At 40.4% G+C, this 21,991-nt stretch overlaps 1 protein-coding gene across 4 annotated transcripts in view; it reads left to right on the forward strand.

Moving 5' to 3' along the window:
- Window positions 1-21,991, forward strand: part of LOC131045343 (zinc finger CCCH domain-containing protein 13) — a 194,320-nt gene that overhangs the window by 34,597 nt on the left and 137,732 nt on the right. For all 4 annotated transcript variants that reach the window (XM_057978925.2, XM_057978926.2, XM_057978923.2 and 1 more), the window contains exons 2-3: window positions 1,541-1,678; window positions 2,031-2,064. In XM_057978925.2, coding sequence (XP_057834908.1) covers window positions 1,541-1,678; window positions 2,031-2,064 — 172 coding nt within the window. The remainder of the gene's footprint in view (window positions 1-1,540; window positions 1,679-2,030; window positions 2,065-21,991) is intronic.

Raw genomic sequence — 21,991 nt, forward strand, 5'->3', positions numbered from 1 at the left:
CATGTTGGATCTCTGGTATGCCATGGATGTGCCATGATTGTGTTGTGGTAAAACATTTGGATAAAATGTTAGTGCACATACCACAACTTGGATAAGTTGAGAATTTAACTATTCTCATGCACTTATTCTTAAAGTATTGCGTGTTTAGGCAATACTGATATCACGTGCTTAGGTGATATCTTGTTATCACAAGTTGATGTGATGAACGTTTGTATCACGCGTTTAGGTGATACTTCATGTCACGTGTTTAGGTGATGTGATTTCTTGTATCAGATGATTGATGATACTTCATGTCACATGTCTAGGTGATATGATCCCCTAGAGAGTAAGATTACGTAAGGAATACTGACCATCATGAGAAATGTGATGCTAGATATGTTGTCTTTCATTTATCTTCCCTAGCTAAGAGGGAGTGTTGATACATGATAGCCTTGGTAAGATAAATGATTGAATGAGAGATAAATGAAGTCTCTCATTCAATCATCTATCTCATCTATAGACTATGATAAGACTTCAGTTATCATTCCTTTGTTTGATGATTATTATAATTACTCTTTGATATGTTATGTTCGGGTTTTTTATACCAATAATTATATGCATGATAACTCAAGCTTATGTAGATATTCATTTATATACGATCTTGCTGTGATTGTATTCTTCGATTTATATATATATATAACCTTGCTTATAAATCCCGATTAACATCGGGTTCTTAACCAATGCCTAAACTACTGATTAACATCGGTTGTAAATCGTAATGCATAAAATACCGATTGGTATCGGTTTTATTTGTTAATTACACCCACACCGATTGGTATCGGTTAAATGCGATTATGGTTTGAAGAGGCGCAATCAAGTAATATCTTGATCGGTCATGTCTAATAGACATGACCGGTCAAGGTATTGCTTGATCTTCTTGATTGGCATATATATATATATCGATCGGTGATTGTGAGAAGAACATCGAAATTTATAAATGCTCTTTCTCCATCTGCAACATACCAGATAATAATTAGATTTATTATATTGAGAAATAACATATACTTGAAAAGAAAAATAACCTTGAATATAACTTGCACCTTGAATTGAAAATTGAATTACATTTACAAATCTCCTTGCTGGAAAGCGAGGGTAATTGTCATCAACCAATCAGCTTTCTTGTTCCATGAAGTCTTATCAAATTTTAAGGGTCTTTGCTGCATATCTTTAGCTTCTTGTCTGCTAAAATTGGAGCAGCTCTATTATAAGTGAAATAAAAGTCACTTTCAATTAGGTGCTTTCCTTGGAGTTGAATCTGTTTATTGAACAACCCATCAATTTTTTATGTACTTCCAATTGGATTTAGACATAACAAGCATTTGAGTTATTAGCCACTGCAAGTTTTTTATATCTCAATTTCATGTTAAGATCATATGCTTATCAATGATAAGGATTCAGGACTTCACTTTTTTTTTGATGCATAGTTCTTTGGTTGGTTGTGAGTGTGCATATTCTAGTTTTTTAAGGCAGATGTTCACTACAAACAAATTAATTCTGGCAGGTAGACACCAATATCGGGGTGGAGATCTAAGGGACAAACTAGATAGAAGGCCCTCTCCTGGTAGAAGGTCCTCTCCAAGAAAGGATACTAGGGGTCAGCAAGCATACGCTGATCAGAGATATGTACCTCATGAAAGAGGTATGTTGAGTAAGATTTGACTGAATATAATTAAGGTACTGGAGCATGGGCTTTTTGAATTGTACAGTATCATTAAAAGGAGTGTTGTAGCCATGAATAACTGGAGACAATTTGAATAGGATACCACATGAAATAGAAAAATCATTTGAAGTTAGTCTTACTTCATTTATGGACATCGGTTTGCTTTGTTCTATCTGTTTGCTTGAAAAAGCTTTTTAGCTTTGTAAACCAGCAAACTTCTTATGGAATATAAATTGTTGATGTGTTAATGATTGAGATGAAGCTCTTTGTGTTTTGAAAGATCTTGCTGCTAGATAATGCCAATTAATTCAGGATGTTAATGTTGTTGCAGGGCATAGTCGACAAACATCAACGCCTAGAGGCAGGTAACAAAGCATTTAGCAAAATAGCCTCTGATTGAAGTCTGTTTGTGTTGTTATATCTTAATTTTTTTTGACATAGATGCAAGTAATCCTTCAACAGTGAAGTGAATCATTGTAAGGGTCAGCTGCATAATCTAAAACTAATGCAAGTGGGAGGAAGTCAAACATTCTATTTTCTTTTATTTTCTGATCATAACCTTTATATGTCAATTATTGAATAGGCTATGTTCCTTCAATTATTTTTAGCCGTTGCTAGTTTATTTGATAGTCATGAAAAAAAAAGACGCACACATGACTATGATGTACCAGAGATTTCTCCAGGGCATCTTGTCTAATAGTTATCAAGTTATTCCAATAGGCAACAGTTAACTTATTTAATATGTTTACACATTGTCCCAGTACTAGAGGTTGGATATATATTTTCTATGTTAGATATTGCAATTACTTTTCTTTTCTCTTTTTATGTTCGACACTGTCATCCCCTGCTACATAGCATTTATTTGTCTGTTAATTATCCCTGTCTATACAATTCAGTTCTCAAATGTCTGTCATGATAATTGGCTCTGAAAGAAAAAGACATAAACATGGCATTGATGTGCCATATGTTTCTCTGGGGTATCTTCCTAATAGTTAGCAAGCTATTCCAGTAGGCAAAAGAAAACTTATTTAATATTTTCCGTATTGCCTCAGTACTAGAGTGTGGATATATGTTTACATCTCCTCTTTTTATGTTAGACATAGTCTGCAACCCTGCTAGATAGCTTTCATTTGTCTGTTAATGTCCCTGTGTACACAAATCAGACCAAAATTCTTTGATTGGCCCACTAGTCAGTTCTCAAATATCTGTCATGATAATTGACATTGATTTAGTCTGTACAATAAATATAAACAACTTAGGGAACCTCTCTTTCATGATCGCATATCCTAGACTCATTATTTGTAATGTTTGTAGTTATAGCCTTATCACCTTGACATATTTAGGGTTTTCTGCTTTGGAATCCAACCTTGCTAAGTAGACTCTTCTATTGTTTTGCATTTAGTTTATTTTTAGCTTATAACCACTTTTTAGGCCCTTCTGTTCTCTAGATTCTCTACTCGTTGTAACTTTTAAGTCCAATTGACCAATTGTTGTTATCCATGACATGAATATAATTTCTTTCTTTCTTTCTCCCTATTCTCATTGTCCTCAAGTGCTCAAAATTTGATTATGCATTCATAAGTTCTGCCTCCTTAAGCAGGTTGAGGTGTTTGGTCAGCATCTAACTTAACAATGTTTGAAGCCTTGAGAATAGACTCAAATGTGGTGATTAGATGTTGTAGCTTGGCAGGGATTTGAAAACAAAATGCCAAACGTAATGTTGGAACAAGAGAGTTGAGACATTAATGGGGCCTGTATGGAAGTGCTTTAATTATGGGTGACATAATGATTCTTTATACAAATGGGTGGGTTGCATTATTCCTAATACTCAATAGTTAAGGGCCACATGAAAAATTATGACAAAGAATAGTATCTATAAGTTAACTAACCTGCCAGAAAACTTGTATATAGAAGCACAATGGCAGTTTAATGTTTGTTTGAATTCTAGAAAGTTCAAATATGCTTGCAGAGAATGTTACAAGGAAAGTTTAGTATCTAGCATAAGAAAAAGCTGAACTAATTTGAGTGAAGAAAGATAATTGCAACAATAAGCAATGATATAAGAATTATCACAACTGTAAAATTTCTACGCTCCCTGCATTATGAATATAAAGGTAGCCAAGGAATTTTATACAAGAAGGAAGCTTCAAAAATAGAAACATAGGTGACTTTCTAAAAATAGGAATACATCATTTGACATTTAACATATGTATGTATGTATGTAGTGACTTTGCAATATTTAAAGAAGTGTGACCATTTCTTATCATTAGCAGAAGTTCTACCCAAACTCTACATTAGATGATTTTTTTTTGCAAAAGATGACAGAGACAACTAAATGGTCTATGTTGGTAGAGTGCCTTTGCAGCAAACCAAATAAGAAGATCCAATCTTAGATTCTGATGGTCATTTGATAAGCAATCCACAAGGCATGGTGAGATATGCAATGGATTACTACAAACAACTCCTAAATAAATCATCCAATTGGTCTGACACTCTATAATGTCCTCATTTTTATGCGATATTGTTTCATCAGCTTTTGGCCATTTTTTCAAGTTTTCCTGCAAGCTTCTAGGTGAGTTAGGGAGAACTCCAAAGATCTTGGAGAACACAAGTTCAGTTATTCAGGGTGTCTATTTATGGCATTGGGCTCAATTAGCATTATAAATTGTGGTGACACTTTTAGAAAAATTAGAACTCTTGGGGTGTTCCCCAAACTTCTTGGAGAGCACATCTATTTTTAGTAAATTGCCAAGTTGGCACCAGCCATCTTTCCATTGCTTTAGTTTCAACATGGTATGCTCAGATTTGGATCCAGGTGGAGTATTTAAAATATAAACTTAAGTCTCTAATGTTTAATGTTAAATTATTTACGTAAGTGTTGTATTTTATTAAAGTTGCTTAATGTCTGTTCAAAAGTGGATGCCTTGGGAAAAGTAAAGGGGACCTGCCCATGAAAATCATTTTATCATTTCAATAAGGACATTTGAGACAAAAATGAATTATTTTATAGTTCTAATTGCTCTTTTCTTTAGTTGCGGGTTCAGGTATGGGTATGGGAACCAGAACCTAGTACGACAATTCTTCTTTGTTGTGTACGAGTACGGGAATATGTGTGTGTGTGTGCACGCGCGTGTGCGTGTGCATGTGCTTGTGCGTGTGCACACGGGTGTGTAGATATGTTCAAAATTGTTAATTATAACAACAATGATACTCATAAATTGCCAATACATAGAATAATCAAATGCCTCATATTCATAATTTGCATAAATGATAACTCAAATTTCAAAATGTCATTACAATGAAAATTACAATCGATATTTAATAATCATTTTTTTTTCTTCATCAAAAGCATCAAGGTCAATATTTGGTTCAATTTCATTTGAACCACAATCAATTGTATTGCCTCTCTCACTAGCTATGTCAAGTGCTAAAGCTGTGTCATCTATTGAGACCTCATCAAGTTGTGCAATTGTAGCATCTAAATCAGCACACTCAAGGGTTAAATCCCAATTCTTTATCACACCCTCATTGCATTCAGGTCTTCTTATGTGACAAGAGACAAAGGTTGGAGTGTATGTAGACCAAATCCTTTGCTTTTTACGCACCCGAACGGTTAGACTTGACCAAGTGGATGAAGAGCATGTACAACAATTCCACTCAGCTGAAGAACTTGCAACTTGTTAAGTTTGCATACAACATTTAGTATTATTTAATTTTATAGTTCAAGAATCAAAACTTAAAATTTAACTTAAAACATAAATTATAAAATTATATTATTATAAAATATAATATATAGCATGATAGCATCGAATGAAAAACGAGAAAAATAAAACGTAAAAAGATATTTTCTTGGGAGAGAATTTTAATTGCAAGAGGCTGCAAGAAAATGAAGCATTGACCATGTAGATACAACTACTCATCAACAGGTTTCCTATATTTGTCTAAAATAACGAAAACATTATGATTTTTTGAAGCTATGAATTGGCCAAATTGGCTCACGAAAATACTTTGGATTTCTTTATTTGTATATATCTTTCTAAATGCAACCTTATAGCTAGCAACAATTTGCCCATCTTTATATGGTGCCACTCTCCTTGGCAATGAAAGTACCTCTTTTCTATAATACTTTGGTGACAAAGAAAATGCTAAGAGATGCAAGGGGGTGGTCATCTTGTTCCAATGGTCTACAATAATCTTTTGCACAATTTTGAAATTTTTTTCTGTACTTCTATAATTGCTCTTATTTTCTCCATCATGGAGTCCATGGCATTATAAATTTCACCCAAAATGGGTGATCAGTATCAACATACCTAATCATGCTCATGATGGGTTTAGTGAAATTCAAAACATATTCCACATGATCCCACTACTTGTCATCTAGTTTAACAAGTTGTTGATGATGATAGAACTCAGGGCCTTTTACACCTTCACAAGTCGTCTTAAGATGATTGTGTGAGATTCAAATCGTGTCTCGACAACCTAACATGGTATAAAAAATACACGTCACATATCAACAATAAAAAATAAAAAATTCAACAACTACAACTTGGATAAGGTCTTGAATATGGCTTGTGACATATGATGATTAGTCACAAACATTTGAATCTCCTTGGCCTTTGTGTAGAATTGTTTGACCCATTCAATTTCTATGCCAATCTTTTGGAATATCAAATTGAGTGAGTGGATTGCACATGGTGTTCAAAAAATGTGACTATATGTAGCCTCCATTAGAGAACCAACAGCCATACAGTTTTTATCGTTGTCCGTTGTGATTTGGACAACATTTTCAAGCCCCACCATTTCAATGGATTCCATGAGGATGTTGGTAATAAAACTTGCATCTTTTACTTGCCCTGCACAATTTACTGCTTTCAAAAACATTGCCCGTTTAGGGGACACTACTATAATTTATCAATACTCTACTTTTGCAATCCTTCCATCCATTAGAAATGGACACCTACTTTGGGCCATGTATCCGTTCACTCTCAATGATGTCAATACTGAAGCTTTCTCCTTTGCCAAAAAGGTGGCTCACATCTTTTCATACCTAGGACTAACATAATCAGGAGGTGTATTGTAAAGTGTAATCACTATATCCCACTAATAAGGTGATCTAAAAATGTTGAAAGGAAGCCCATTGCCATAAATGCAATGAGCAATGCTCTGATCTGCAACCTCTCTCACTCCATTTGTGAAGGCCTTGTCCAATGGGCCTCTTTTTTCGTGAAATTGAAACATTCTCTTCTTTAGAAGATGGTGGCATTGGCATGAAAGGATGTGGGCCAGCTGGTTGTGGGAAGCCACCAGGAGATTTTTGTGAGCTTTTCTTGGTGAGAGGATGTGTAATAGCCTTTGATCTATTCCTTCTCATGTTCTTTAAAAAATGAAAGATTTACTCACCTTTGATGGCTAAATCTGTCTTGTGCAATGATTCCTTAGCTCTTGGTGTATGTCTTACTCTGTAGCTCTCACTTCCGAACAAAAATGAAGCAACCTTCTAGTGCAGGGCACCATGTGGATTGCATGCCTCCATGAGGCAACTTTGTAATTTTTGAACTTTGTTTGTAATGAGGTCATATTTGGGACCATGTCTACTGCATTTGAGTCATTTGATTAGGTTTCTAGGTAATTGTGGGGTCAAGTTGTCAAATATTGTGAAATCTTGCAAAATATTGTCAAAATGTAAAAATTGCAAGAATACAAAAATTGGGAATATGAAAGGTCATCATTTGAAAAGTCATATGGAATTTGGCTGGACAGTTACCAACGGTTGGGAATGAATTTAAATATGTTCAAACATCTCATGTAAAGTCGTGAGGAGTAGGGTAGAAGTGGAATGTAAAGTTTTGAGAAGTTATTGAATAAAATACATTTAGTTTTCTGCACTTTCCTAATTTTTTTCTGTACTCCAAGCAATTGTATGGCCTTGTACGGATAAGAGCCCACTCCTCATTGATTGTATGTGAGAGTACTTTGAATCTAATTGATTTGGTGAGTGCAGGTCTGAACCCTGCCTAGGGTTCCTAGTCTTGGGAAAAACGCCATAACTTCCTTCTTAACTGTTGGATCTTTATAAAAACTTCAGGAAAAGTCTGTAACTAGGTTATCTACAACCCCATCGAATCGATTTTGTTCATTATGTGTTTTGCAAAAGTTATGGATGACTGTTCGCCTGTCTCAGATTGAAAAACAAACCTAATTAGGCCTAGGCTGTAAATTACCAGTCAATTATAAGGGTAGATGTTCCAAAAGAACTGTTAGAACATAATGTTATTAGGGATCGCATCCTTATAACATTTATATATAATGTTGTAATATAAGGTTATAAAACCTTATATATTATATGCTTTATAAGCATATCCCATTTGAAATAATTATAATCTAATAATTATTAGATTATTAATTATTTATGAGTGGGGGTTATTGAAAAGGTGTGACTAGTGAAGCCACCCTTTCTCCTATATTTAAGGAGGTTCTCTCTCATTTGAGAGTTGTGTGAATTTGGAGCTTTATGGTGAGTTGGATCACTATGCACAAGAGGTATTATTGGCCATGTGGAAGTATTGGAGGAGTATCCCCAAGTTCAAGTCTATTTTATGATAGACTATATTTGTAATTGTTTAATAAAATGATGCTTTATGGGGTTTTTTTACCCAAAAGGGTTTTCCCCATGTATATCTTGTGTAATGTGTACATTTATGCATATATGTTTCTCATTTCATTTACTTTATGATCTTGATTATAATGATTAGTATCCTAAGATCCTAATTTTTAACAATAACCATATTATCATTTTGGATATGTTTTAGAACTCCCAAAAGGGTATCCAAAACTGTATTTATTTTGTGGAGATCAGGTCTGGTTCAAGAGTTATGTTCAGATTTGTCAGTTAGGGCTACAAGGGATTAGCCCTATTCGGTGTAAGTGATGGAAGTATGGAATAACCAGTGTTTTAAAGAAGTTTTGTTTGGCTTAATCTTGTTATGTTCATGATGTCCAAGGTGTATTAGAGGTTCGGTAAGTGATTTGGGTCATCTTAATTCCATCCGTGGTGTCTTTTTTGCCTTGAAGAACCATGTTTCATTGAAGAAAGTTTGTGGGTGATCTAAAAAAAATTAGTGCTTTGTATCTTTCAACTCCTTGAAGCCCACCATGCTCTGCATCAATTGGTATCGGAGCTGGTTGATATGGTGGATTGTGAAGTGTGTTGGTTGCAGGTGCTTATGGTCCATCTTAAAGCTGCAAGAGAGAAAGAGTTATGAGAAGGTGTGTTTGCTACAGACATGAGAGAGGGTCTGTGATCACTATCCTCTAACAGAGATAAAGCTGGCGAGAAGGTGCAAGAGTTCCTCCACTGATAGAGAGAGAGTGGGTAGATGGAAGCATCTTCTAGGATCTTTGTTGGGTAGATGGATAGTATGTTGTGAGAGATTGTGATGAAGCAGTGAGAGAGATGGATATATGTATGAGGAAGAGCACATGAAGGATGCAGCCATTACAAACCATGGAACAATGGGTTCAACCCCATTTTCAGAGGAAGAACAAGTCAGGGATCAATCATCAAATGAAAGACAACATTCAATAATGAAAAACAAACCGAAGGCAAATGCAAAGTTTCAGCTGTTGGTGAGTCCAAAGACTACTTGGAGGTCAAAGAATCATATGGACAAGCTTGAATCAATTGTGCAGCACTGCCCTCAAGAGGACTTGAGGGAAAATTTGCCCAAGAGTATGGTGCAGGGCACCATGTGGATTGCATGCCTCCATGAGGCAACTTTGTAAATTTTGAACTTTGTTTGTAATGAAGTCATATTTGGGACCATGTCTAATGCATTTGAGTTATTTGATTAGATTTCTAGGTAGTTGTGGGGTCAAGCTGTCAAATATTGTGCAATCTTGCAAAATATTGTGAAAATGTAAAAATTGCAAGAATACAAAAATTGGGAATATGAGAGGTCATCATTTGAAAAGTCATATAGAAGTTGGTTGGACAGTTACCAACGGTGGGGAATGAGTATTAATATGTTCAAACACCTCATGTAAGGTTGTGAGGAGTAGGGTAGAAGTGGAATGTAAAGTTTTGAGAAGTTATTGAATAAAATACATTTAGTTTTCTGCACTTTCCCAACATTTTTCTCTACTCCAAGCAATTGTATAGCCTTGTACGGATAAGAGCCCACTCCTCATTGGTTGTATGTGAAAGTACTTTGAATCTAATTTGTTACAAAGTTGGTTTCATGTGATTTGATTAAATTTTGTGCAAGATATTGCAATTTTGGTGAGTGCAGGTCTGAACCCTGCCTAGGGTTCCTTGTCTTGGGAAAAACTCCATAACTTCCTTTTTAACTATTGGATCTTTATAGAAACTTTAGGAAAAGTTTTTAACCAGGTTATCTACAACCCCATTGAAGCGATTTTGTTCATTATGTGTTTTGTAGAAGATATGGATTACTGTTTGCCTGTCTCAGATTGAAAAACAAACCTAATCAAGCCTATGCTGTAAATTACTAGTCAATTATAAGGGCAAATGTTCCAAAATAACCCTATCACCATTTTGGATATGTTTTAGAACTCCCAAAAGGGTATCCAAAACTGTATTTATTTTGTGGAGATCAGGTTTGGTTCAAGCATTATGTTCAGATTTGTCACTTAGGAGGGCTACAATGGATTAGGCCTATTCGGTGTAAGCGATGGAAGTATGGAATAACCAGTGTTCTAAAGAAGTTTTGTTTGGCTTAATTCTGTTATGTTCATGATTTCCAAGGTGTATTAGAGGTTCAGTAAGTGATTTGGGTTTTAATTCCATCTGTGGTGTTTTTTTTGCCTTGAAGAACCATGTTTCATTGAAGAAAGTTTGTGGGTGTTTTGGGTGATCTAAACAAAAATCAGTGCTTTGTATCTTTGAATCTCTTGAAGCCGACCATGCTCTGCATTAATTGGTATCAGAGCTGGTTGATCTGGTGGTTTGTGAAGTGTGTCGGTTGTAGGTGCTTGTGGTTCATCTTAAAGCTGCAAGAGAGAAAGAGTTATGAGAAGGTGTTTTTGCTACAGACATGAGAGAGGGTCTGTGATCACTGTCCTCCAACAGAGATAAAGCTGGGGAGAAGGTGCAAGAGTTCCTCCACTGAGAGAGAGAGTGGGTAGATGGAAGCATCTTCCAGGATCTTTGTTGGGTAGATGGATAGTATGTTGTGAGAGATTGCGTGATGAAGCAGTGAGAGAGATGGATATATGTATGAGGAAGAGCTCATGAAGGATGCAGCCATTTCAAACCATGGAATAGCGGGTTCAACCCCATTTTCAGAGGAAGAACAAGTCAGGGATCAATCATCAAATGAAAGACAATATTCAATAATGAAAAAAAAACCGAAGGCAAATGCAAAGTTTCAGTTGTTGGTGAGTCCAAAGACTACTTGGAGGTCAAAGAATCATATGGACAAGCTTGAATCAATTGTGCAGCACTGTCCTCAAGAGGACTTGAGGGAAAATTTGCCCAGGAGTATGGTGCAGGGCACCATGTGGATTGCATGCCTCCATGAGACAACTTTGTAAATTTTGAACTTTGTCTGTAATGAAGTCATATTTGGAACCATGCTTAATGCATTTGAGTGATTTCATTAGGTTTCTAGGTAATTGTGGGGTCAAGTTGTCAAATATTGTGAAATCTTGCAAAATATTGTCAAAATGTAAAAATTGCAAGAATACAAAAATTGGGAATATGAAATGTCATCATTTGAAAAGTCATATAGAAGTTGGTTGGACAGTTACCAACGGTTGGGAATGAGTTTAAATATGTTCAAACACCTCATGTAAGGTCGTGAGGAGTAGGGTAGAAGTGGAATGTAAAGTTTTGAGAAGTTATTTAATAAAATACATTTAGTTTTCTGCACTTTCCCAACATTTTGCTCTACTCCAAGCAATTGTATGGCTCCGTATGGATAGGAGCCCACTCATTGATTTTATGTGAAAGTACTTTGAATCTAATTTCTTACAAAGTTGGTTTCATGTGATTTGATTAAATTTTGTGCAAGATATTGCAATTTCGGTGAGTGCAGGTCTGAACCCTGCCTAAGGTTCCTTGTCTTGGGAAAAACGCCATAACTTCCTTTTTAACCGTTGGATCTTTATAAAGGCTTCAGGAAAAGTCTGTTACTAGGTTATCTACAACCCCACCGAAGCGATTTTGTTCATTATGTGTTTTGCAAAAGTTATGGATGACTGTTTTCCTGTCTCAGATTGAAAAACAAAGCTAAATAGGCCTATGCTGTAAATTACCAGTCAATTATAAGGGCAGATGTTCCAAAATAACCCTATTATCATTTTGGATATGTTTTAGAACTCCCAAAAGGGTATCCAAAACTGTATTTATTTTGTGGAGATCAGGTCTGGTTCAAGAGTTATGCTCAGATTTGTCAGTTAGGAGGGCTACAAGGGATTAGGCCTATTTAGTACAAGCGATGGAAGTACGGAATAACCAGTGTTCTAAAGAAGTTTTGTTTGGCTTAATCCTGTTATGTTCATGATGTCCAAGGTGTAATAGAGGTTCAGTAAGTGATTTGGGTCTTAATTCCATCTGTGATGTCTTTTTTGCCTTGAAGAACTATGTTTCATTGAAGAAAGTTTGTGGGTGTTCTGGGTGATCTAAAAAAAATCAGTGCTTTGTATCTTTCAACCCCTTGAAGCCCACCATGCTCTGCATCACCTTCAAAACCCAACAATGGCATCTTGGAGTAAAACTAAATGCTCTTATTGGTGCTTTGTGTGTCTCAAATGACTTTTAAACACCAAACAGCAAGCACTTTAGGGTGAATGCATTCATTGGGGGGTTGTGGAATTAAAAAATGTTTTGTTTGTTAAAAAATCAACTCGAATGTATGCGGCCATGGGTTCACCTAGGTATGCCTGGGTTTGCCTTGGGTGTGCCTAGGGTAATGCTTGGGCATCTCGGTATGCTATGGGTCCTTCACAGAAAGACCCGCAGTGTAATAACCCTGTCTAAAAGCTAATGCAAATCAGTAACCGAATATTGTGTGGAACAAGGCGTTGCAGGCCAAGGACGTTTGCTCAGTTGGCAATATAGGAAGAAGGCAGAAAGTAGGGTCAGATCACAGCCATGTTCGCTTCCACTCTATCACCAAGCAAATCACATAAACAAGATAAGAAGTCTCTAACATAATCACTTTCTAAAAGGACGAAACATGGCCTGCATTAGTCAACTAACTAATGACGATTCAGGTAGTAAGGAAGAGGCACGAATGAATAGTTTATTGCAAGGGTTGTGGAAAGAGACACCACCTCTCACCTCATACCTCATCACAGCATATTTAAAGGTGGTCACACACTCTTTCAAAGGCATCAGAGTTTATTTATTTATGTACCTCATATTGGAAGTGCTCAAGGAGCCTTGAAAGCGAAGTAAGAAGGGGGGGAACCCGCCCATTACAAGGTGAAAACACAGGAATTAAGAGCAGATATATCAGACACAGCATCCAAGATTGCATAATCCCAAAGAAGCCAATAGAGACAGCAATCAGAATGCTGATCTATTATCAGAACTTTAGAATATATCGCATGTTCCCCAAGAACATTTCAGGCACAACAACGTTTTAAATAAAAGATCAAAGAAATCATCTTATACATAGCCATTTCTGCTTCCTTACATATATCTATATTCAGGCCTTTATATGCCAAGATTATATTTGATTTCATAACTGGTTTTACATTTGAACATTACACATAACATAAATTGCACAAGTAGGAAAGGTCTTACAAGAGACATTACACATAACATATTGGGATACCTAGATGGTACCTTGGGCGTACCCGAATGGGGACCATGACTAGGACACATACCATATAGATGTGTACCTGGGCCTAGATATTGGTACCCAGTAACACAACTGTTTTCCCTCTAAAAAGCTATAAAAGGAGGATTAGGGTCTCATTTGCTCATATGCCAAAGATTTCTTATATTGTTATGTTGCTGTATTAAACTTGCGTGTTCTTCCCTGATCTTTTGAGGACGAAAACCCTCATTGGATATTTTAGTTTTGGATATGAGAGATGATCCCTAGCTAGTTTTGAGTGGTTCTATTGCGGAATCATCACTTGTTTGCCCTCTCGGGTAAACGGTTAAATGCAGAAAGTAAATGCACAGAACATAATGGAAATACATTAAATAACCAGTCTCTATATTAATTCAACAGTCCATGTACAATAAGTGCTTATAACATTACATCTGAGACGACCAACATGATGATACTTCGAAGAAAAGGTACACAATATATGATACCCGAAGGGGTGCGACACAACCGTCGCGACTCCAACTACCTACCCATCGGCTAACTAACTGACCGCCGTAACTCATTATTATCGACGACAACATAAACATAATAGGACAACATAACATAATGATTATTCCCGGCAACATCATCCCCCCCAAGAAAAGAAGTCGACTCCGATGACTTAATACAAAATAGAGATGAATGGCAGAAACTACTGACGCTAGTTGGGCCCGGATCTTATACACTTCCTGCGTCCTCGCTTGAAAACCCTTTTCTGCTACCATCCGATGCTCAAGTGCGGATTTCACCAATATTGCTTCCTTTGCCATCACAGTCCTCCTGTGCCTAACCCAAACTTGCCTGCAAAACATGTTTTTCAGTCTCAGGTTCCACCAACTGCTACTCAAATGATACTGTCTCCCTAGCCAATTTGTCCTCGATAGCCACCCGTGCTGCTCTCTCGGCATCCAACTCCTGGGTATGCTGAACTAAGTCTCACGCGACTATTGCCTCCAACCTGGTGGTCAGCTCCTCCCGAGCCCTCTGTGCATCCACCAAGGCAACCTCACGTCCAGCCGAGACATACTCCGAGTTCCTCAAAGCGTACTAGTCATGCCTGGAGGTGGCCACAATCCGCTGGCACAAATGCTAGGAGACACCTCAAATCCTCCATCACACTCCCCAAAGGCCAAAAACTGAACTGAATAACTCCCTAGTGTCATACAACTGCGCGGACCTGCAATGCCTTCCCTCAAACTCTGTTTGTTCCCAACCTCCAAATCCGTCGCCCTCTACGGCTTATGGCTTCCCCGCCAATGCTTAGCTGCAGGCTTCTTTGTCACAATACGGACAACCACAACACTTCTCGTGGTCTTCTGTAGCTCAAAATAAACTGGGGGTCTGGGGGCAACGCCCCCAGCGGGGTCGAGGAGCAGCGCCCCTCGCGGGGTTTGGGGCAGCGCCCCAGTGGGGTTGAGGGGCAGCGCCCCTTGCGGGGTCTTGGGGCAGCGCCCCAGGTGCGCTCCCTGTCGCAGTACAGGGCGGGGTCGAGTGGCAGCGCCCTCGCCGCCAACACCAATTTACAACCCTCAGAACCATACGAAAGTCCATGGCGCACAGCATTTCTATGATATTTTAAGATGCCAAAAACCCTTCTTTTCCACTTTGAATTTCCAGTGTCCTGGCTTCAAACTCCAGCAAATCATTTTAAATTTGGCCGTCGTCGTTCTTTTTTCTTTTTTTTTTTTTTAACACCCTTCTTACCATACGGACACACCTCCACTGGCACCTCCGATCGTGCGGTCAACACCCTTCTTACACACCTCCAGCATACCGACAACATGCTCAACTGTGCACACCGTACGGTCCTCCTTCCGCACGCCCAACGCAGTTCAACCGTACAGTGACCACTGATGACGAAGCGACTGCGTGTGTGTTTGTGCGGTTGCATGGCTATGCGGCTTCACGCTATTCGGCGCGTGAGTGTGCGGGCGGGTGAGTTGTGCGGCTGCGGGTTGCGTGCTGTGCGGCTTTGTAGTTGCGGGTGCCACCGCCGTGGCCCACCGCACGGTGGTCATCGTCGGTGTTACCACCGCATGGTGGTTGCCGTTGGTGTTACCACTGCTGGTGCCACCGCACGGTGGTCGCCGTCGGTGTTACCACCACATGGTGGTCACCGCCGTACGGTGGTCCGTTCCCTTTTTTTTTTAAATTTTTTTTCTCATCTCCTAATTTAGTTGTCTTAGAGAGTCGTCTGCTCGGGTCCCCTATCTCTGGGATTGCCCTTCATCCTTCTCGGTTTTCCTTGCCCGAGAGTCGCCTGCTGTGGTCCTGTGCCTCTTGAGTCACTTGCCTGGCCTCTCGAGTCCCCTTCCATCCTCTCGGGTGTCCGTCCGGCCTCTCAGGTTCCCTGCGCGCTTCGCGTGGTAGGGTTTCAATTTGGGCCCGTTGGTGGCCAGTCTATTTTCAATGGCCATCAGAAGACCTGGAACCACAAATTCTACAGGGACCACGACCTCCTTCCCGTACATAAGAAGAAGAAGAATAATAAAGATTTTGAAGACTGCGGTCTTCCATATAGGGTTCCAATCGTTGCCGACACTCTTCGGATTATTTACGTCGCTAGGGTTTGGGGCGTCTCCCTTCCAATATTCTCTGTATTCTGGCAGGTACACCTCTGTTGGTTGCTCTGGTTCCTCTACTTCGAGCCTGTAGCTTTGGAACATTTCGTAATCCTCCATTTGCCAGTGGAAGAGCTCGTTAAGTGAGCATACCTCATTTTCAGAACATCCCTCCAATTCGAGCACCCCTTCACTGTTTGGCTCCATCGTGTTCTTGCCCTTGCTTTCATCGGGACCCCCTTCCCCTTTATTAGAGTCCTCTGAGTCCGAGTCTGAAGAGGCGAGCTCTTCGCCGACTCTTGGGTGTGTAGGTCAATGGTATATTTCCGCCCTCCCTTCTCCATGGAAAGTGTATTTTTCTTCCAGTTGTGGTTTACCCTCGCGTTGATCAACCACGCTCTCCCCAGGATGGTGTCATAGCCTTTCTTCTTCGAGGGAATAACCACGAAATCTAACAAGAATGGCTGCGTACCAATTGTCACTTGCTGGGCCATCAACAGGCCGAGTGGCTTAATGCCGTGTTGGTCCGCTCCCACCAGGTTGAATGTGGGTGGCCATAGGGTGGGCTTCCCCAGCCGCTTCCATGTTTCTTCTGGTAGTACATTCACCCTAGATCCCCCGTCCACAATGGTGTCCTTCAGAATGGTCCCACGGATACCCATTTCTACCACAGCTGGGTGTCTACCACTGCTCAAGGCTAGTAACATCGGGTCAGTCGAAGGGTTGACGGAAACCTCCACCTGTGCTGTACTCTTCGAAGCGGTGGCGGGAACCCCTACCTGTGGTGCACTCGACGATGCGGTGGCGGGAACCCCTACTTGTGGTGCACTCGACGATGCGGTGGCGGGAACCCCTACCTGTGGTGTACTTGATAATGCGGTGCTTTGCACATTGGTGAGGATGGCAGTCCTTAATTGTGGCATAGAGTCTAGAAGGTCTTTTACCTTTATCGGCACCTCCATCTGCAAGATTTGCCCAATGATGTTATTTTCCGCTTCCGTACGGGATGATGTACTCGCCACCTCGTTGTCCCGTCGTTCGGTCGTCATCTCACGTTCAATATTGGCCTTTGCCTCCCATAATCTCTCCTTCTCCGTACGGGGGTCGGGATAAGTGGCTTTTTTCGTCTGGGCGCGGGTGATCGCCAGTACTTCTTTCTCACCAGTCTTCTCAGCCTTCTCAATGTTGAGGAGATTAACCCCTGCCTGCGGGCAATTTGCGTCCTCATGGTCGCCTGGCCCACACCAACGACAGAGGTGCTGAGGGGTGGCTTCCTTCGTGCAATCACGGGCGAAGTGCCCCCACTGATTACAGGCCCTACATTGGATAATTGGCCGGCCCTTGGCGTCATATTGGATATGGCTTCCGTTATTGTTATTGTTGCTATTCCTTTCGCCGCCGCGTCTGTTGTCCCGGTATCCTCCAGATGATGCCGTTGTGTTAGTATGTTGGTCGGTATCCGCTGGTGCGGATGTTGTGGCCTGCTCCGTGAACAGCACCTGGTTCATTTGCGTACTTCGTGTTTTCATTGTTGTATGGGCACTCCTTGGTGGAGTGTCCCATCACTTGGCAAATCTCGCAGAATGCCTTCTTTTGGCAATTACCCTTTGTGTGCCTTTCCTCTTTGCACTCAGTGCACCATATGTCCCCTTCGTTCCGACTAGTGCTTCTCATTATTTTGAATTCTTTTCTCATTCGCTCCATGTCTTTCTGGAGCGCTTGCACCCGTTTGCCAGCCTCGTCATCGCTGCTGCTTTCCTATGAAGAGTCATCATCCTCGGATGAGGATTTATTACTTTTCTTCTTCTTTGATGTTTTGTGTTCGCTCTCCAGGTCCATCGCCCTATTATAAGCGTCGTCATATGATGTCGAGGGTACAATTTTCATCTTCCTTCGGAGGGAGGATTTCAACCCTTCAACGAACCATCGTTTCTTCAATCCATCTGCGGGTTGGCTTTCCATTTTACCCAAGAGTTCTTTCAGCCTCCGACTGTATGCCCGTATTGTCTCCCTGGTACCTTGTTTGGTACTGTATATCTCCGTTACAATTTCATTGTCATCACGGAGCAACCGAAACTCCCCCGTGAATTCCTTCTTTAGATTGGCCCATGTGGCCACTTTTTGCTTGTCCACATTGGAGTACCAATCTATGGCAACTCCTCGTAACGTGGCTGGGAACTGCTGTACCCAGTTATCCTGGTCTGTTACTCCGTTGGCGGACCAAATGGTTTCACATGTACGGCAGTGCCGTAAGGGGTCTTCCTTGCCCTCCCCTGTGAACTTTGGCAATTTTTGTTTACTCGCCATCCCACCGCTGGGTCTCGCTCCTCTAATTACTTGTGTGCTTGTACTTGGCGATCCTCCGCCTCCTGCAACTGAACCTCCACTCGTGGGTCCTCCGGAAAAAGTTGCTGACACCGAACCAAACAAATTGCCTCCCGTACAGTACCCTTGTGCTCCCTCGGCACCTTCGGTCGTACCGTCACCTTCCGTTGTCTCCCTCCGGTTGTCCTCTGAAATGGACAAATTCTTTAGCAAGTCTCTGGTAGCGTCGATCAGGTTTAGACTTCGCCTTGTTTGTTCCACCAACTCTTCGCGGCTTCTTACCCTATGGTGGTATTCTGGCGAACTGTAGAGTTCTCCTTCGGCACCCTCCGTGACTCCTTCTGGCAGCCCTACAACAGTGTAGACAGTGTAGTTCTCTCCGTTTATCTCTGCCTCCGCAACCTCCGTGACACCTCCTGGGTTCCCTTCGGGCAACCCCTCGGCCGGTCGTCCCTCGACAAGCTGCCTTAGCCTACGCCTTCGTTCTATCTGCTGTCTGAGATTCAACGCGGTTTGTGCCACTTCCCATTCGTCACTCTGTATCTTTTTATTTTTGTCCTTATTTAGTCTATTGGGCATAAGTCACTTTCATACACAGCAACCACACGCCATGTACACAAAAAAACTTTTATTATTTTTATTTTTTATTTTGCCTTCGGCCACAATTTATATCAGCAGTGTGTCGGGATTATTACAAGGTTCAATTTCCTCCTGGCCTGGCGCCATCTTGTTCCGTTTCCCGTCGGCTGTTCTCTTCGTAGCGTTGCAGGATTTGTTGTCATCGCTCTTCCTGGGCAATCTCCTCCAGGCGGGCCTGTTGTGCCAGCGATGCCTGTGCAAGCAACCGGGGGAGGTGGTTCATTAACCGGTTTACTGCCGGGCTAACCTCCAGCGCTGTCCACACGGCACTTGGTGGGATTTCTGCCTCCGCCGCTTCTCGTCGAACGTAGGTCTGAATGGCTACCTGGAGCAAAATTGAAAATTCTCGCGTTGCCGTGTCTTCTCTTGTGTAAAGTTCTGTCCGCGCGTCGTCGGCCTCTGGGTTTACTTCACCAACGGGTAGGCCCATTGTGTCTGTGCGCCATCCGTGTCTTCCGTTCCCGAGTACGTCTAGGCAACAGCGCCAAATGTTTGCCCTCTCGTGTAAACGGTTAAATGCAGAAAGTAAATGCACAGAACATAATGGAAATATATTAAATAACTAGTCTCTATATTAATTCAACAGTCCATGTACAATAAGTGCTTATAACATTACATCTGACACGACCAACATGATGATACTTCGAAGAAAAGGTACACAATATATGATACCCGAAGGGGTGCGACACAACCGTCGCGACTCCAACTACCTACCCGTCGGCTAACTAACTTACCGCCGTAACTCATTATTACCGACGACAAGATAAACATAATATGACAACATAACATAATGATTATTCCCGGTAACATCACTGTTCTTCACATAGTTTCAGGTTTGGGTTTCAGTATGAAGATTTTTGTGGTGTTCTAATCCTTTCAGAAAAATCATTGTTTTTAATAGAGTTTTTGGAGGTTATTTTGTTGATTAGTGAAGTTATAGGTGACTTCTTCTTTGAGGTTTTTGTTGGCTGGGCTGCACCATCTCTTGTAGCAGGCTGTACCCCCCCATTGTGTGGCAAAACTCCATTCAACTGTTTTGACATCCACTCTGGAGATTTTTTGAGCAACTTCTCATCGGGCGGTGCCTTTCAAGAAAGGTTTGAAGATGTTGACTTTGGCGTATTATTACAGTTTGGCTGAACCATGTGTTGGTGAGTAGCCAACAGTATGGCATGAGAGTTTTGGAGCCTAGCTCTACTCCTATTTGCTAAGTATGACTTGAATTATATATCGCCCTAATTTGCTAACTGTTTCTGGGTGGTTTGGGTGGTGGAAGGAGATGTTTCTTCAAGACATGATGCTATTTGTGAGCTCTATTACTGCTGTTTGGGAATATTTTAGACCTGCATACCTGGTGTGATGTATAACGCTCGATTCACCCCTTTTTTCATGGTCTTAGCAACTCCTTGTGTGATGTTGGGTATATTCCTTGCTATTTGGCATTGTTTTAAAGTGGACTTCATTGGATTCATGGGACTTTGAAACATCATGAGACCTCTGCAAATTTCAATCAGATGATTCTGATTCTTGCTATATTCTTTGATCACTGCAAATATGTTTGGAACACTTCAACTTGGTCTTGTTCCATACATACCATGGATTCCATGATCTCCAAGAAGGTTCTGCAGAGATCCAACAAACATCCTTCTTTCACCAATGGCAATGTGCATCCTGTAGCAGATGAAAGCTAAAGGAAAAGCACCAATGCTTGCTTTTGGTAAAGCGCACAACCCTAACTATTTGGGCTTCCTTGCATTGTGAATTTCGAATTTGCTCTACGCCCCCACGCTAATTTTTCGTTTGCCCTAATTTTCATGCGGGTAAGGGGGGAATAAAAACTTTGGAAACTCTTGAATTTATTTGCCTTCTGCTTAATACCCCGCACACCCGCAACATGTCGTGGTGTAATTATTTTTTCTCACATTTAATTGGGAAGAAGATGCATTCTTTCACCATGTAAGGTTATAGAGTGGCCCCCCTAAAAACTTCAGGTTACCTTAAAGAAGAAACAATTTCAACCCTTTCAAATATATATTTAATTCACTTTCTTCAAAATGATTTAAATAAATTATATCTTCTAATTCCACCGGCCAAACAAAGCACTTTCTTCAAAATGATTTAAATAAGTAAAAATTTTAAAATTGAGTTGCATTGACCTTGCAATGTCAAGATGCATGCCAGGTCACCTTGTGGGCTCGGCCTAATTGAGAAACCAATATGAAATTGACTATGAGCAGCTACTGTGTGCATCTGGATGGAAAAGATTGAGGCATGTCGTCATTAAAAATTAAATGACGTCCTTTCATTTTGACTAAAACAAGCCATGTGGCCTCCGAGATCACCTTTGAAAACTGACTAAACATTCTCCTGGAGCCACGAAAATGCAGACACATTGGTTGATGATATGAGGATGTGACTACCAGACTATGTTGCATGACAAATTCAAGGTTGTGAGATATTGACAGTCAAAGTTGGTCACCCAGGCAAGTTCAGAAAATGCAACTGTCAGTTTACACCTGAACCTTATTAATCACGTGCCTTGAAAAAATATCGAGTCTCTTCCTAGGGAGCCGACAATGAGTGGGATAGTTCATTAAGGTGCATTGAACACGTGTGCAAAGGCAATTTTCATAATTCGACTCATGCTGCAAGATATTAATCATCAAAGTTGACCTCTTTGAAAGTGTCAGGAATAAGCAGTCAACAAACTTTTACAAACACTGTTTGCTTTTGGCCCTGAAAAAGTACCATATTAAATCCTGAGGTTTTGCAATTGAGCAAGGGAGTACATGAATATAAGGGGAATTACAAGAACCAATCCATTTCTCTTGACAATCACCTGACTTAAAACTATTTACTCTGTAAAGTATGCTCTTTGACAAATCTGGCAAAGTGCAGCTAGCAAATGTCAACAAATTGCATTT

Source organism: Cryptomeria japonica, chromosome 8, assembly GCF_030272615.1.
Source record: "Cryptomeria japonica chromosome 8, Sugi_1.0, whole genome shotgun sequence".
Classification (NCBI taxonomy): Eukaryota; Viridiplantae; Streptophyta; class Pinopsida; order Cupressales; family Cupressaceae; genus Cryptomeria; species Cryptomeria japonica.